General features: G+C 46.0%; 1 protein-coding gene across 1 annotated transcript in view; it reads left to right on the top strand.

Moving 5' to 3' along the window:
• Positions 1-18,215, top strand: part of LOC119379584 (frequenin-1) — a 281,957-nt gene that overhangs the window by 252,026 nt on the left and 11,716 nt on the right. The window contains exons 5-7 of the mRNA XM_037648888.2: positions 4,515-4,593; positions 12,993-13,081; positions 17,134-17,211. Coding sequence (XP_037504816.1) covers positions 4,515-4,593; positions 12,993-13,081; positions 17,134-17,211 — 246 coding nt within the window. The remainder of the gene's footprint in view (positions 1-4,514; positions 4,594-12,992; positions 13,082-17,133; positions 17,212-18,215) is intronic.

Genomic DNA, 18,215 nt, shown 5'->3' with positions numbered 1-18,215 from the left:
CATAGGCTGTTTTTCCAAACCAGTCTATATACCTGACGTGCCTCTGTGGCAGAAAACTTGATTGCCACGCAGAATGCTTGGGTTCGATTCCTGCTGTGATCCTAATATTTATTCTTTCCATTCTTCGGGTCAACGCTGCCGATGTCGGTTTTTCTTAGCGCTCTCGCATTTAAATTACTAATGTCTGTCTTCGCCGTTCCTGAGTAGATATAAATTGTCAATCACCTGTGGCGCATAACCATGCACCGCGGCCAGTGGTAAACGGCTATGTGCCGCACGTGTCTGGAGGAAAGGGTTTGACGACGTACGGAACAGGATTTTCTCGTTATTTATGCCATGGTCCGACAGCCATATTCGTCAAATCCTCTTACCCTCCCATGCCGATTTTGGTCTACACCAAGTTAAGGAGGCGATTATGAGAGCACCCAGACGTAGGCGGCTAGGTAGATAGATTCGTAGATAGGAGCGCTGAATGTGCCAAAGGTACGCTAAGAAATGCTTCACATTTAAAACTCCCAGAGCTTAGTAAGAACGCGGCTGACAAGGACTGTTATTTTTAAAAATTTGTAGACGAGCGTAAACAAGAACTGCAGCAAGCTAGTCAATTCATCTGCTTTCGTATCTCTTCTTTTGCTGTGTTTACTTTTTAAGGGCGCGTGTTTCGTACGGTTAGTTTCGTGACTGTCTGCATTATGATGCATTTTGAAGTTACTTTGGATTTGTAGCTTTATCTATTCACGTATAAACCACATTGTATATGCTTCTTTTTTCATTTGAAATTGTATAAAAGCCGGGGATGAATAAAACTTTATGTACCACTTATTAACTCCACCATCTGCTTCAATTCGGGAATGCTGGAAGCGAATTCTACGTGTTATCAGGCACGCTTCAGCCCATGTATTATGGCGTAAAAAACTGCCTTCTTCAATCTTGCAGGACAAAAAAAATTAGTCCAAATAAGTGACACTAACTACCCAGTTCTCATGCTAAAATGCCCCCGCGGAAGCTCACAATTACGCTGCCCGTGCTCAAGCTGCGCTGCCTCTTGCCTGGAGCAAGATGGCTGCCAACCGGTTTCCCAGGCTTCACCCGCTCGCGTGGGCGCGCATAGGGGTCCTCCACTCCAGAAGTGTTTTTTAAACCTCCTTGCACCTATCATATTGTTGGCCCCCTAAAGGCAAGTGGTCACCAAAAGATTGTTTGTGTACGGCCTCCGAGCCGATGCGCCATGCACCTGCCATGGAGGCTCAGATTAACTGTATCGATTTTCATGTTCACGCTGAGCGTTCAGTATTTAGAATATTGACTTAACGTTCAGCTACAGCTGGCCCAGAGACAGGCAAAGTAAGGAAGGTGAGGGTATATAGGGAAGTCATCTAGTCCGGTTTGCTAGATTACACTGCGTTTAAGTTCATTGGGAATAAGTAGATGAAAAGAGGTAGAGAATGAGCGCTGTGCACACACAAGGTTTGCAGTACAAAGCCTCCCCTAATCATCAAAGGGGGGCGCCAGGTCTGCCCCACACCTTTCCTCAGTCGGACCTATCCCGTCATTTCACACACGATAATGGCGGCCGATGACCTCCGATATTGTATTCCAAGAACTGCTTGCTTTTCATCTTTGCCCCGGAAAGCCGGGGACCAAAGGTTGGCCGTTGTGAAGCACGTCATCGATTAATTGTCATTTTTGCATCAATTGCGAAGCTTAGCATTACTTTCGAACCCGATGAAACGATTGGGTGGGTGGGGGGGGGGGGTGGAATCTGTGATGAAACTTGCGCCCCCCCCCCCCTCCCCCCATCCGGAGAACGCTGCGCACTCCTATGAAGCGTATGATCAGGCATGTAAACACGCTCAAGCACGTAGTGGTGAGGTGTGACACACATGATAACGTAAGTACTTACGTTTGCTACCTCATTGCAAGACAGCTGTCTTGTAATGAGGCAACAAAATGGGCAAGTTGGAATAGTATACTCACAATGGCTAGCGCAAGCAAGACACAGGACTAGAAGAAGGTAGACGACCAGCGCCTGTGTCGTGACCATTCTTCTAGTCCTGTGTCTTGTTTGCGCTGACCGTCATCAATGTTTCGTCTTGTTTCGTTTTCCTGCTTTTTGTAACGGATTGCTTACTCGAAGGCCGCGGGATCGAATTCCGGCCGCGGCGGCCGCATTTTCGATGGAGGCAGAGATGCTGAGGCCCGTGTACTTAGATTTAGGTGCATGTTAAAAAAACCCAGGGGGTCGAAATTTCCGGAGTCCTCCCCTACGGCATCCCTCATAATCATACCGTTGTTTTAGTACGTTAAACCCTAACAGTTATTAATGTTATGTTTTTTTAACGGTAACATAAGTTACGTATGTCTTTTATCAGTCAGAACGTCAACGAGTGTCCGAATGTGATGGCATTACAGATGGGCCACTGTAACGTATAGATTCCATTAGCGAAATTCTACATTCCTTTCTTATCATGGCCGCCTCGGTGGCTTAGCGGTTACGATACTCGGCTCCTGACCCAAAAGACGCGGCTTCGATACCGGCCGCGGCGGTCGCATTTCGAAGGGAGGAGGAATGCCAGTGCTCTGCGATGTCAGAACACGTTAAAGAACCCCAGGTGGTCGAAATTATAGGGAGCTCCCTAATACGGCGTCTCTCATAGTGCAAGTCGCTGTGGGACGTTAGACCCCTAAACCAACTAACCAAACCAACCTTTCTTATCAAACACCCTTCATGGCCAGCTGGTTCTGGCAACAACGTGGGCTGAGAGCTTTTCGATTCCCTAAGTGAGCGCGTCGAATAGTGTAGTATCGCAGTAGAATCGTGACGTTAACCCGATCCTGATGTTTCGTTAGCCGACCAGTCCGTAATCATTTGCTAGAACCTTGTTCCTGCGCCCAATCTTTTATTGAAAATTTACTTCTGAGATAAACTCTGCCTCGACTAAGATGTTTCGCTTTGACAATGCTTTCTCCTAAATTAGAGAATTCACGGCGTGCAGCACTTGTCTTGGGAATATGTTCGCCCTAGCATATCGTTCTGTAGAACAGCAACTACGCTCTCTCCGTCTCTCTTTAAGAGAACAGCAAAATCGGCACATGGCTGCCGTGATTGAAGTTATTAATCACAGCACGACGCGCACCCGTCTTCTTTCTCATTCCTTTCTTCATTCCCGTTATAACGCGAGCAATCAATTGCCATAGACGGCATATTCTTGCCGCTGTTGAAATTTGCAGTGACGGACGGGTCGCGATTCAGACGCCACGCCCTGTGTAATTGTCCTAGGCTTTCGCAAAACTTTCTATACGCTGGAATGGGGCGGCCCGGTCGGCACTAAAGTCTGGCCCCTCGCTCGCGCAGTGTTTTATGGTCTGTTTTGTGTAATGACCTGTTTTACGGCAGTGCTTCTGGCGCTCGGGCGTGATAAATGACGCTCTTTTTGCCGCCCCGAGTCAAAACTTGGCAATTAATGAGTCTCTGTCAAAGTGATGTCGTAACATGTCAAGACTGTGATTATTCAGCTCAATGTAAACGGTAAAGCAGCGACTATAGAGGCAGTCAGACTACGCACCGCAAGCCGCGCCCTGTTCTTTTATTTTTATTTTTCTACGATATATTACGTTGCATCTGTCTGACATTTGAGAGCTTCGAACACCGCCTGTTTTCTCCGAAGTGCTCTGGGAGTTGTCGTCTGAGTAACTTCAAGCGCGCGAGACCGTGTAAGTTTTCGCTCGTTTACTTTTATGCATAACTATCTGACTAACAAACTAGCTAACTAACCATTAGTTAACCAGTGACGCCCAACAAATATATACAGCCAGATTTAAAGCTAACACGACACCACTTTTTTTTATTTCTTCCTGCAGAGTCTGTTCCAGAAAAGTATGCGCCGCGGTCTGTCATTGCTGCAGCAGCAAAAAAACTATGCAGCCTTCACACTTTCACGAACGGAGTGTGTACAATGCACATAATGCTAAGCGTTGTATCTTTGGTGTACGTAAGGACATATTTTCCTTTGATTTCACTGTAGACGACGCGAAGTGAAGTGAGCGCTGCTTATTATGATTAACGTAATAAATATTGCTTCCCGCTTTAAATCTCGGCTTTGATGAAGCTAAAGCGCACTTTTATCTTTTCGTAAGTACAGCAATTTTCTTACCCGCGAAAGCGCTTAGGGCACTGAATAATTTCGCTTTCCTTCATGTTTAAAATCTGTTGCTTTGTTCAATGCATGTTTTTAGGCATTCAGCACACATTCCTAGTAAGTAATAATTATTTCTTTATATTACTACTGCGCATTTTATATTCGCATTTGGAGGCTTTACAGTAGCTATACTTTCGCGTGATAGGCATTGTAGAGTGCAGTTGAGAGTATTCAATTTGCGCTGTGCCTTTCCCACTGATGCTTTATTTTTACGCTATGTGGAAGTAATCGTTGTTGATAAAATTGTGTTCTTTTCACTTGCATGCGCTGCATTGCATAGCTTGATTATTATAAACGCCGCTGTTTTCTTTTCAGGACGGCTCAATCGAGTTCGAGGAGTTTATTCGTGCACTTTCGGTGACTTCACGAGGCAGTCTCGACGAGAAGCTAGTCTGTGAGTACTATATTACCTTATGTTTCATTCATTCATTCATTCATTCATTCATTCATTCATTCATTCATTCATTCATTCATTCATTCATTCATTCATTGCGCAGAGTATTTAACAAGACACGAAGCTTTCTAATTAGCCACTTTGCCTGTCGACTTTCTGCTGAAAAGTGTGCAATATAGGCTCCCGACTAAGCTATCCGTACTGCCGAAACTTGGTGTTCACGTGTGAGAAAAAGGTCGACGCAAGCCGTTCATCTTTGCTGCGTCTACACAAACTATACGTGTAGCAGCGAAACTGTCGATCCTGATAACATCTCAATGCGAAGCAAGAAAGCCCGTGTTCTGAACCCTCCGTTCGCTCTACGCCAACACCCTCCCCCCCCCTCTCGCCCCTTCCTTTCTATTCCATGTTGATCGTGCCATGAACAATCAAGTGCGCGCGTAGCGGCAGCCACCGAAAAGACGCCAAGTGCTCGCGCGGCGGCCTCGCCTCCCTCGAGATGCTCACTCGGGCTCTCCGGATCGGCTTCGGTTCTCTAAATGACTGCAATCAATAAACGTTAGCGCGTTCCACACAGACGCGGTTAAGCATGCAGCCCGCGAAAGATAAGCAAGCCGCGCGCACCGTGTGCAGCAGTATCAACGCCGCTGTTGCTACAGTACCCTGGAGCTCAGCCTTAATGCCGTACGGTTACATTTCCTTCCGGAGCGGCAGAGGATCTTGCGCGTGCGCAGTCCCGCTCGCGCTTGGCGCGTATGCCACAGTGTGTACTGCGAGCTGAGCCAGCAAGGCGGGGAGCGCCAGCGGAGTCGCATTAAATACGCATGCGATCGACGGAGGAAGCGTGGGCGAGAGGCATGGTTTGCCCCGGGCATTACGACGCCCTGATCCCTTCTGGGAGCGCGTACGTGATATGGTAATGCATGCTAATGCAGCTCAGGCGCCTGCCTTGCCTCCTTATTTTCGCTCCAGCCCCCCCCCCCCTCCCCACGGCACACACACGCACTATTTCTTTTCTTCCTTTCTGTTTCCTGCCCCCTGCCTTTCTGGCCGCGTTATTATAGACACTTCCTTCGTCGCAGAACAATAATCAGACAGCCGCGTCTGTTATTTCTCGGTGTTTTGGCGAGTGAGTCGCGAATCGCGTGGTTCACTGCCATCATTGCGCGAATGGCGCGCGAATGGTGGTCGGGCCGGGGCGATGGATTGACGTGCGCCGTCGGCCCGGCCCGACTTCCCGCGCCAGTATCAGGTTTTATCTGGCGCATGTCGTTAAGCACGCGCGCGTATGTGTGTGTACCTCCCGCGTTTCTGCTCTGTACGGCCGAGGCGGGCGTCTTTTTATTCCGCTTATCGAGACTCTCGATTTGGTTTCTCCGTGCCGGGTCTTCTCCTTAAAGGAACTCAGCGACATACTAAGCTCTGTCCCTCATATGCATGCATGCAGGAAGCGCTATCAGAAGCGTGCCTGTACCCTGTCTTTAGGGAAATTTTCCTTTAATAAGGAGCTCTTTCGATTCTCCTTTATTGCGATGAAGACTTCCTTAAGGCATAGCGCTAGATGTGTGCTATGTAGGCTGTAAGGCCTGTGCGTCCGTCGCGTACTCTTAGGCATAAGCAGCAGCTTATGCCTTTGCTGGCTCTCTCATGCTCAAGAGTTTATACAATGACTTGTTGCAGATTCGGAACACTGTAGTTAATCTTGGAGAAACAGTAGCAGCGATGAATATGCGGGAAATGTGACCTGATATGTCACGCATCCGCGTGTATGTTGCAGGAAAAAATAAATTAAACAGTAATAATAGAACTGTACACTGTAAACAAAAATTAGCCGAGATGGGAGCTTTTCCAGCATATGAGCTCCTAAAACCCCCATGCCCCAATCATTTACTCCGTGGTAGCGGAGTGAAGTCGGCACATGTCGTCGTAAAACGCCCCTTGCTTACTGAGGGAGTTTATGAACGACATCACCTTGTTAAACTCCCCACGGAGTTTCCGGTCACGTGGTTAGAAACTCCCTACGGGAGTTTTAAAAAGTATTTTTGGTCGTGACGTGCGTGTCACGTGGTTAAAAACTCCCTATGGGAGTTTTAAAAACCATTTTTGGTCGTGACGTGCGTGCGTGCATGTGTGAATGTGCGTGCAGCACGCCGGTGTGAAGCTCCAGTGCCTTGTGTGGGTCCCCGTGTTAGCATTTGTCGACAGACAACGAAGTTATCAGTGCAGCGAGGATTTGCAACGGCCTGTTGGTTTGTGTAGACGTGTAGGACTATTTTCTCCACTGAACCGTTCTGGTCAGAGACAAGCTCAACTCGCGCCAGCGTCCCACCGCGAACACATCGAGCTGGCTGTCCCGTGTTTATTCTCCCGTCAAGCGGCAGTGCCCATGCACACAAGTGCAAGCCTCCGACACGCGAGTGCAAGCCTCCGATACCTCGCTTCAACGTGCCGAGTTACGAAGAAGTGCGAAGAATAATTTCATCGGTAACAAAAGTAAGTTGCTGCCATCGTCAGCTGGTTGTTTCTGGAGTTTCACCGGCTAAAACTTCGAAGCAGTAAGAAGTAGGCTTCGCTACGTCGTCGGCATCAAGCCGGCCGGCGGCCGGTGTGAGAGCTGCGTCGGCGACGCGCTCGCTCCGACCACCGGCAACGCTTGCTTCCCGGAGTGTCACCGAACCGATGTTTCACCGGCTGCAACTTCTAAGCGGTAAGAAGGCTTCGCTACGTCGTCGGTACCAAGCCGGAGACGTAGCGAACTCGCACCGCCACACCGGTCGCCGTGGTGAGTTCTACGAGCTCGCACCGGCCACCGGTGAAGCAAAGAATATGTTTCACAGAAAATAAAAGCTGCTGGAATGAATAAGCTTAAATTGTCTCTTTTGCGCCATGCAACCACCGCTGTCAACCGTCTAGCGAGAAGGCGAGCGCCGATACGAAACATTGAACCAACATGCAACCGCCGATGTACTGCGAGCAACAGGAACCGCGACTACGAGCCGTCTCGTTCGTTGTAAGTGCATCGCACCGTAGCTTAACGCGGTTAGCGGACTCGGATAGCGGCAGTGTGTGTGTAAAAAAACGGCGACGAAAACTGTACAGCAGCAAGTATTTTGTGATCGCGAGCTGTCGTTCATCGTATAGCCGTGCCGTACTCCTGGGAGAGGCCTAGCGACGCCGTCGGCCACAACGCGGTATACCGGCGGGGCGACGCGTTTCTTCGCCGGTGTTGCTCGTGAATCTGTGCCGCTGAAGCGTTCGTGCACGGCCGCTCGTGGTTCGTGTACGATTATGTCCATTTTACAGACTCACGCACAGTACTGCTAAGGCGGATACATCCCATGTGACAGAGTGCCAGCTGATAATCAATATTCGCTAATTAAGAAGGCGTTGAATATTAGGCGGGTTTATAAGAAAAGATAGGTGTGCCTCAGCGGTATCTATAAGCCCACCGCAAATTTACACGTACGCTATAAATGTTTGTTGCTTAATTACACGGAAAAGAAGTGTCCCATCTGAGCTACATTGGAGGTCAAGATGTGGTGCCTATATATACTCGGTGACCAAAGTTTGGTTGTGAAGCGGTGGTGGCGAGTGGTTGTAAGTGTGAGTGCTGTATTACTTTGCGAACGTTGTGTGCATGTTTGTGTACGTGTGATCCAGTTTGCGTGTTTCGATGCTAATTTAATTAAAGAGCGAAAAGCATTTTTTCTTTTTCATGGTTATAAAAAATTACTCCCATATTTACCTGGAAAAGCTCCCCTATGAATGTAAACAAAAACTCCCCTCTGTCCATCCAAAAACCCCGTCCTGTTGAGGAGTAAATTTTTTACTCCGTCCGGACGGTGTTTTCAAAACCCCCATCAGGGCGTGCGCTAGAGAACAAGCCATTTACTCCCATCTCGGCTTATTTTTGCTAACAGTGTATGTAAGTAGTGTCCGTTAATTTTAAGGGACTGTGGCATCACCGTACGTGTTTTTTTTTTCGGCATTATCGCATATAGCGCACAGTAAGGTGGGATCAGCGTTGGGGTATACGATTTCTATCAGCACAATAAGAACGGGAGTGGTGAATGCTCAAGGGATCCTACTAAGTCTAGCGTCGCAGTACATTGAAAAAGAAAATCGGTTTTTTGATAGAAACGGCTTGGTGAGCAGGTACTCACTCCAATACAAAGTACATACCGGAATTCATAGGATGCTTTGAGTAAATACTGCGAACATTGTTATATTTACGTGTTTCATTACTATGTTCAATTAACAGTAATGTACAACTTCACCACGGATAAGTGTAGGTATGTATATTTCACATGCGCAGGTCCAATCAGCCCTAACTTCCTAGAAAAAGAACGAGTACTTCACAAATGTACGATGACTGGAGAACTGATAGCTGTCACAGACAGCTGAGCTTTGTAAGCGAGTTCTGAGAAATCTTTTATAAAGTTTGGCGGCTCATCGATTCCCTCGAAAGCGGCTGCTGCATTCGGTCGTGACCGTGATGACGAAAGAGTCTTTGTGACCGCACTCCACTTACAGGTAGCCCGAATGCCTTATAATGATATCATGTCATGAAAAGCAGTGTATATAATGTTACTTCTTGATAAGCAACTTTAGCGAACACTTCACGAAGCCTGTTGGAGTACGAGTATGTGCATCGACAGACGCAATTTTCGCGAACACGTCAGCATATACAGAATTAACGAACGTTTGTTCACTTAATAAATTTTGCCATTGCGAAAAATGCTAGTCTTAGAGAACATGAAGAATTCTTAAACGAAAAGCAAGGCGTGTTGTTTGGGTCTTTCGAATCGCTTCTGGTTAAAGGTAATCGACACGTTTTTTGCTCTCAATGCCCTAATTTTGCATTCAGTGGCTCGTGTGCCTACAGAAAAGAGAAACACACCATGTCGCGTAGCGTAGGCAGTGTAACCCCTCAATGTTGAAACCAAGCACAGTGCAGTCCGTAACCGCTCCGCACCTCCTTCGCTTTCGGATGACAAAAACAAGCCAAGTCTGACATCCTTTCGCTTTTCCGTACAACAGGCTACGCGGCGTGGTGGGTCTGTCATTGTGTCGAGTGTCGCTCCTCGGAGTTCGAAGTTAGCTCACTGTGAGTCAAACTTGAGGACAACAATATCGTATCACCACCAGCGCTCTACGGTCTGGGGCAATCAAATTGGACGCAGTTGTCTTGGAGTACGATTCTCTTCAAGTGCCTGATACGAACAAGGTTAAAGTTGATAAGCAGGCTTTATAATGACCATTTGCTGGCACGAAATGATCGTGGAGAATGTGTCCGCCCAACTTCTTTTGCGCAGCGATAGCCTACTGACGCGGTAAGCGTGAGATTTATTTTCTCCGTGGCCTTCAATAGTACTGTTTGGCTAGATGGCCTAACATGCTTGCTCATCAAATTAGCGCGAAAATTGAGACACGCACACAAGAAGAAACGAATGACGAGGACAAGCGTTACTACCAACTGTTCACTTGAATCAACAGATGTCACGTTAGTATAAAGTGATTCGAGCACACAACCTCACGAGGATGGCTTGGTGGGCTAGTTGCTATTACATCTTAGAAAGGCTACAGCGCGCACAGACGGGGACAGAATGGAGAAGAAACAACTCTGTGTCTTGTTTTATCTTCGCCTTGGTCTTGTTTCTTCTTCCTTCTGTCCCGATCTGGGTGCGCTGCGACCTTTCTAGCGAGCAGACGTTGTACGGCACCGTGTAAAAGCACTGACGCATCGATTTTACAAAGCAAGTGTATAGTTGCGAATATATGGCAAGTTTTCAAGGCTTTGGCAATCGGAACGACTGCCTCACGAAAGAATATCTCCGCTCCAATGTTTCTTCTCACAGGCTTATATTATACTGACGAACCCTGAGGCTAGCTAATCGTGCTCAACTGTCTGATTTTGCGCATGCAGAACAAGCTTTCGCTCCTAAGGAATTCGCGGACCTTGATTCAACTAGAACATTTCGAGAGGGATATTTACGCATAGTGTCGTTACACATTTTTGCATTCATGCAAGTGTTTCTTGAGGGAAGTATTGATGCTTTAGAAAAAAAAAAGCTCATTCTGTATCACAAGCCAAGCAAACTGTGGTGCCCGCCAAACTGCGAAAACAAAATGTATATCTTTTTTTATCTGAAACCAAGGTGGTTTCTTCTTCTTGGCTGGCTGTCGTCACTTGTCCAGCATTTGAATCGACATTTATTTCTTACTTAATGAAAACTGCTTATTCTTGCTGCATCCTTCACCACCAAACGCCCGAACGGGCTCATTTTCGTCATTGTATTCGCAAAAACTTGAAGGCCTGGCGAGGCTGTGCGTAGCGTTTGGCTGCGCCTTTCAGTAAATAAGATGAAAAAGACGCTGTTATGGGTCGTAAAGTTCTTGCCGCTGTCCTCTTGTGGTGGTTTACCGACTCCTTCAGTTCTCGGTTACGACGTCCGTATATGTCGTTTCCTAGCGGTCAGCGAGTCGATATAAAGAGTACTGAAAAAAATACGTGCATGGCGGTTTTTCCATAAAACGGGCCAACGAGTAAAAGCTGCTTAGAAGGCCCTCGCCAGAAGATCGTACAGTGTTTTCATGGCGCCTTAAGAACTTTAGGAACCACAAGGTAAATATTTTTCAAAGCACTGCTTTCTGCATTTGACGTTGTAACTCCCCCTCACGTATGTCCTAGCGGAAAACTCATGCGCAGGTATGTTCAATTTAGCGGACGTAATGTCGCCGTTATTAGAAAATTTGTTATTGTCACCCGACGCTTACTTCGTTTGCATGCCTTTGCAACTGGCTGTTCGCTCTTCCATTATTTAAATGGCAAAGCCAGTTTAGGGACATTTAACGCGGTGAAAAATGTTTGTATAAACCTGTAATCTAGAAAATAGGGCTTTGAAGCTTAATGGCGCGTGGCATTGATGCTTATGGAAGCCCTCGCTTTAAGAGGCTAAACGTAATCGATAATCAAAGCGTCGTGTCTTTTTTTCTTGTTTTTTTTTTAGTTTTAAAAGAGCTTCGCTTGTGCGAAGCGAGTTATTGTCGAGACATTGATTGACTGCACCGAATGGCAAATCGCCTTCACGGTCTCTCTAAAGGAGTTTTTGTTTTCCTCGCTTACTTTATACGATACTTCGAAACAATGCTTATACGCTCCTGGGGTTGTTTTTATTTTCGTGTTTTTTTTTGCTGAGTCATCTTGCAGTGCGTTTATAAGTTCTCGCTCGCAATCGTCATGCATGCTTTCTTTGCAGCCGTCCTTCACGTTACGATTTCTCTAAGGCGTACTCTTTATACATGTGTATGTCTCGTAATGATCCAAAGTAGATTGACGACTCGAGGTTTTTTAACCATAAATACGACGATTCCAACTTTAGAAAGGCAGCCAAAGGTAACCTTTCGTTGATTCTTTTTTTTTTTTTTTTTTACAGTGAAAGCTTTTATGATATCACAACAGCAGATTTCGGTGGCGTAGTTGTCCGCCGCCGCCGGTGTCCGTAACAGCTGTCGCACAGAATGAGAGAGAAAAAAAACAGGGCTTGAGCTACATTTGAACCCAGGCACTCTGCGGGATAGTCGAGTATTGTACCACAGAGCCACGCCGGTGCTTGAAACTCTCTTCGCAATAATACCCTATACAGGTGTCGTGTAGGGCAGGGAATCGCGTTAACAGATGTAATATGGCGTGTTAGAAGAGTAATATAACACCAGGAGTCACACAGTGCGAATCGCTCAACGAGTGGGTGGTTTAAAGCTCCCCACATTACAAAGGGCCCAGCCTTAATTCTTCATCGTCATCAGCCACTGCGTCAACAAAGCGCACATAGTGCCTTACAGATGTGCTGCGGGTACCTCGCTTCTCCTCAAAATGATGAACTATAGCATAGTGGGTACTTCCCTTCTTCGAAAAATTATGATGATTTATGGCGTAGTGGGTACCTTGCAACTATGCCTGCAGTAGTCACCTTAAGAGAGCGCACAACGGGCTCTAAAAAGGCCGCTCCTCCAGCTTTCGCTGTGACTGTGCTGCGTGTCCCGCGTAGGCTTGACGGTTCTCTTTATTAATTATTTTTTTCATTTACGGCGTTCGTTTCCGAAACACCTACCGACGTAACATCTGCGCCATGCATCTTCTCGGCGGAATTTGTCTACGCGGACGTCGCAGAATATGTGCGCCTTCGCCTACTTCTCTGCGCTACACAATAAACACCTGAGGAGGAAAAAACAACAAAAACAGCCCGTGCATTTTCACGGGAGAAGTCGTTGATGGTGTAGTCTTGATTCTAGTGGCCCATTGCCGCCATTCAATCAGTGTTCTCGTTATCAGTGTTTTCCGACGTCATCATTTCATCTTTTTGCATTGCCTGACTCTCGTCTCCCGAACCGCCTTGCAGGGGCCTTCAAACTTTATGACGTCGACAACGACGGATTCATCACGAGAGACGAGATGTACAACATCGTAGACGCCATCTATCAGATGCTGGTGAGTAATGGAGTATAGTAGCCGGGGTATAACATTTACCCCACTCTTACATACCATAGCAACCAACCCATAACAGAGCCTGACGGAACGGCCTTCGTAGGCGTTGCTTAGAAGTCTCCTCCGTAACCCTAGCCGTCCGTCGTTAGTCATCGTCGCGGAGGGCCTCCGTTCGTTTCATTCGCGCAACAAATGCGCCTCGTTAATCAGAAGACGACGACGTCGCCACTGACGGGCTCCCATTGGCCGTCGTCCCGTGGTAACTGTGGTTGCCTCAGTGCACGCAGACCGACACTGGCGTTGGCGTCTCGTACCTTTGTCTTCCATATATGCTTTTGTACAGCAAGGCGTGGGCAGATCTCTCTCTCTCTCTCTCTCTTTATATATATATATATATATATATATATATATATATATATATATATATATATATATATATATATATATATATATATATATATATATATATATATATATATATATATATTTATATATATATATATATATATATATATATACGCGCGTGTGTGTGTGCGCGCAGTCGCCGGCTGGCTCGTTGGCCATGTTGTCTCATTGCTATATATGATGGCGCCTGACGAATGCAGGCAAGCCCAGCAATTCTTCCATATTGCTAGCGAACACACACAAAGGACGACATAGAAGGAGACAGGACCACCGCTAGACTTCTAGCGGTGGTCCTGTCTCCTTCTATGTCGTCCTTTGTGTGTGTTCGCTAGCAATATGGAAGCATACAATCAATACCAACTAGCCCAGCTTAATGCATTAAGAAGCCCAGGAATAAAATACCAAGACAATGGAGTGATTTGTTTGTACACCCCGCATCCCATGGGTGGGTGTGTCCACAGACAGTTGCGGATTATAGTCACTGCCATTACTTCACTGCCCGAAGAAATCGCGCTGATTTGCTTTTTCTGTTCAAGTTCTCTGTAGAATGATTCCGCGTAAGATAATCGGAGAGCATGGACCTCTTCATGTAGCTGTCTGCCTCTGCCAACTCTCAACTGTCAGCACAATATAGTCTTTATAATGCTTATTTTCTTCATCTCGGTATTTTCCATAACTCATAGGCATTTCTTTCTTTTCCGAGCTTTGCTGTGTCTTAACATACTTTCACACATTGTGCAAGTCCTTTTCTCTTCCTTTTGTCTTTTCAGCTTACCTAGTGCTTTGTATTGTTGAAAATGTGTTTATCATGATTGTCCTTCTATATCACTTGCGTTGTGTCGATGCATTTTTTCTAAATTTCTGTTGGTACTTTCTCGTGTAGACTGTCACTTGATTTTCTTTAAATATTCTTTTCTGTTTACGTACGCCTGCAATAAGATCATAGGGTTGTTCCTGGTCATGCTACATACATGAATTATTATTATTATTATTATTATTATTATTATTATTATTATTATTATTATTATTATTATTATTATTATTATTATTATTATTATTTGTTGTTGTTGTTGTTGTTGTGCAAACACGGTATACAAAGGACAAAGAAGAAATAGGGAGGCAGCAGGTTGACAAGTTTTAAGGAGAGGGGTACAACGCACGTCTACTCTTTCGAAAGAAGAGAATACGAATATGAGATGAAGATAGGAAGATAGAAATAAACAAATGACCAGAAAGACAGAAAAAAAAGGTAATGTACGAACACGAACGGGAAAAATAAACTCTACCAACGGGAAAACAAATCAGTTTCCTGCAGAACAGTAAGCAGGCTACAATGAGCCAAGTAGCGTCGAGCAGCATAAGCTGCCGGAAAAAAGAAAATCGTCGTGGGTCGCGCACCTGAGTCCAGTCAGTGTACAACCGTTAGTTAGCACTGCATTCTGCGTAACGAGTGCGAGGCACTGTAAGACGTCAATCGTCCCAGAGAAGCCACGAGACGCCGCGAGGGACTGTCCACACATACTTGATGATGGTATAAGCCAGGGGTCTCAAACACGCGGCCCTCGGCCCGCACATGACTGTCTTCGTCCCATATTTTTCTTTTATTTCCTTAAGTAATTTAATATTTTATTGAGCTGAACAGACGTGAATTGTGTGAAGCGTCATTTTTTTCGTGAGGCACCCGGTGCGGTCACTATGTGTTAAGACACAACCGTGGAACAGTTGAAGACATATCAGTGCCGATATGTTTCTGTCAAATTCCCTTCAGAGACCCGTACTTGAGGTATTGAAAAGGCCGTATGTTCAAAAGGCAACGTTAGCTGACATTTTGTTCAAATTACACCTCCCCCCCTCCCCCCCACCAGCTTTGATATTCCTCACTGTCTCGGCCCTTGTGGGAGATAATTTTGTGACTGCGGCCCGCTGGCTTAGGCGAGTTTGAGACCCCTGGTATAAGCCTTCACGCACCAGAACAGAACCAACCGTTAACTTCAATAAGAGCTGCTGTTGCACGACTAGGCAATCCATGACAATGAGCATTGGGAGGAAAACGATCCGTTTGCTGCGCACTGGTCTGGGTGCTGCTTGAAGAGGTACCGACGGATCAACAGACGAGCGTTGTCAGGCATGCACGACGTTTCAGGGCAGTCACACTCGTTGTGAGAGAGAGTGAAAGCGAGGCAATCAGCCTCTTCATTTCCAATTCGTGCAAAGGCACCCACTGGAAAACAAGGAATACACCGCGAAAAGTGACATTGCTGGCGGATTCTGTGATTTTACGCTTGGCAACTGTTCTGAATGGCCTGCTGTTCGCTCGTCGTATTCAATATAAAGTGCGTTAAGCTGTACAGTCCAACATCCACAGGGGCAGCTTAGCACGTAAAGTGTCGAGTTGCTAAGCTCGAGGTCGAGGGTTGGGTTCTCGGCCACGGCGGCCGCATTTCGTTGGAGGCGAAATACAAAGAACGCCCGCATGCTTAGATTTAGGTGCACGTTAAAGAACCCCAGGTGGTATAAATTAATCCGGATTCGTCCGCTATGGCGTGTCATATAGTCATATCGTGGTTTTGGCCCGTACAGCCCCAGCAGCGTACAGTAAAACATCATAGCGAGCCTTTTTGTGTCAATATTTCTTAGTGATCGTGCTTGGTTCCTCGGTCACTCATATGGCCAGCTTTAAAGGGTGTCGTCAGCAGGTTTCAAAGCCAGCAGTTTTCAAAACAAACGCAACGGGTTGAGCGCACCTTCGCAATAAGTTATGCGGAATGTTATTGCGCCACGCATTGTCGGGAAACCAACGGAGTGGACCCCGCCGCTGGTTGGTCGGTTGTTTCCTCAGTGACCTGACGCAACCCATCATAAAGAATCGCTCGTAAATCTTGTGAAACAGTGGTTTAGAGTAAAATAGATTCGAAAACACTACTGAACGATAATTCTTACAAAGATGTTAAATGTTGCACGATATAAGTCGGCTTACACATAAAAAGTGCGTTTAAGACCAAAAATATGTGTTTTTGTTACTGTTACTCCATTTGAATGTAGTCACAAGAATCGTTGTGAGATCATCTGTCCTTCTAATCAGCTTGTCGTTTACGCCCTGTACAGTGGCAGTGGCCAGTTTTCTACGTAGTTCTGTATCTAAGCAGCGCTTCCCTTCAGCAATCCTTTTCTTTTTTTTTTTAACTCAGGGCGTTGTATTTCCTTTCGGGGTTGCGTTGGTAGCTCGGTCTACTATTCTGTCAATTGTTTGCTTGCTTTTCTTTCTGAAAGACCTAAATTCTACTTACATGCTTTCACCTCTTTCGAGCAGCGTCATTTTGTTGTTTCTGTCCCCACGATCAAAAGGTATCATCTCATTGCTGTTGAACAGTACTAAATGTATTGCAACTTTCAGAGAGACAGAGGTTTAATGAAAAACAGGAACCTTAACTAGGCTTTTCTTTTTTTCAATTTGCTACCCCGCACATGGGAGAAGGGAATAGGAGATCGTAAAAGAGTTGCAACCTTTGTCTTAACTACAAACGGAGCTTCCTTACATTTTTGTCGTTGGAGCACAATGAACCTGGGATGCTTTGTTGTTCAATTTCGCGTTGCTCGCTCTGTTATCAAATTTATTTCTCGTGCGTGCGCGACATTTTCTCTATGCGCAGGGAAACCAGACGAAAGAGTCCGAACAAGAGGAATCCCCCCAGGAAAGAGTTGACAAGATATTCGATCAACTGGACAAAGTGAGCCTTCTTCTTTTTTTTTTTCCGGCATAATGCAGTATTACGTGTTCGCAAACTATGGCTTCCGTATCCCATATTTAAAATGTTCACCGCGAAACGTACAGAGAAGACAAAGTAGCGACAAGGACAAGCACAAACGACAAGGACAATTAAGCAGCAAGGACCAGCGACAAGGACTGCGCTCGTCCTCGTCGTTTCCTTGTCTGGCTGTGTACGTTTTGCGCTGAACTTTTTATATTTGAAATACCAACTAGCCCGCTCCCATGGCTCGCTTCTTCATCCCGCGATTTAAAATATCGTCTCCCCTTTACTAAGCATCATTATGCTCCTACGAACGTGACAATGGAGGTTAATTTTGCAACCACCGTGTAGATATAAAAAAAGATGTATATTAGCGATAGTTTCGACTAGGGAAAATTTGGCCTTATAGAACGCTGATGAGGTAATTACAACAACACCACTAATCACTCCTGTAATGCGAAACGATCAGCTTTCTAACTCCCGGGTCTCATAAACATACTTAGCAGTGCGTAAAGAAATATCGAACCACCGTTACGATGATATTACCTGGTAATACGACTAATCGGGTGGTACGACGTCTTTAACGGAAGTGGGCCATCCTTCTAGAAGGTGAAATTTTCGGGAGTTTTCCGGCGCGTGATTAGAAATATTTCGAAGCAGTTCCGAAAGTGCATTCCAGAAGCCTGGTGTGGGCCTCGGTGGTCCAGCCAGAACTTACAGGAGGCTAGGCGAGAGCAGATTTGTATAATTCTATGCACTCGTAATCCCGCGGAAAAAAAAAAGGCACACAGGATTAGCTTATAAGAACGTATGCACTTCTGGCGAACAGAACTTCTTACAATGTTGTAAGGACGATTGGGATTAGATTAGGTTAATATAGCTGCGTGTTGACTTGCATCACAGAGAAGTGTCACGAACGACAATTTACTCGCGAAGGTGGAAGTTGTAGTCTTCAGAGTGGATGAAATTGCGCTCAATCTTTC

This window comes from Rhipicephalus sanguineus, chromosome 1, assembly GCF_013339695.2.
Source record: "Rhipicephalus sanguineus isolate Rsan-2018 chromosome 1, BIME_Rsan_1.4, whole genome shotgun sequence".
NCBI lineage: Eukaryota > Metazoa > Arthropoda > Arachnida > Ixodida > Ixodidae > Rhipicephalus > Rhipicephalus sanguineus.
This window is presented reverse-complemented; position numbering and strand designations above follow the sequence as displayed.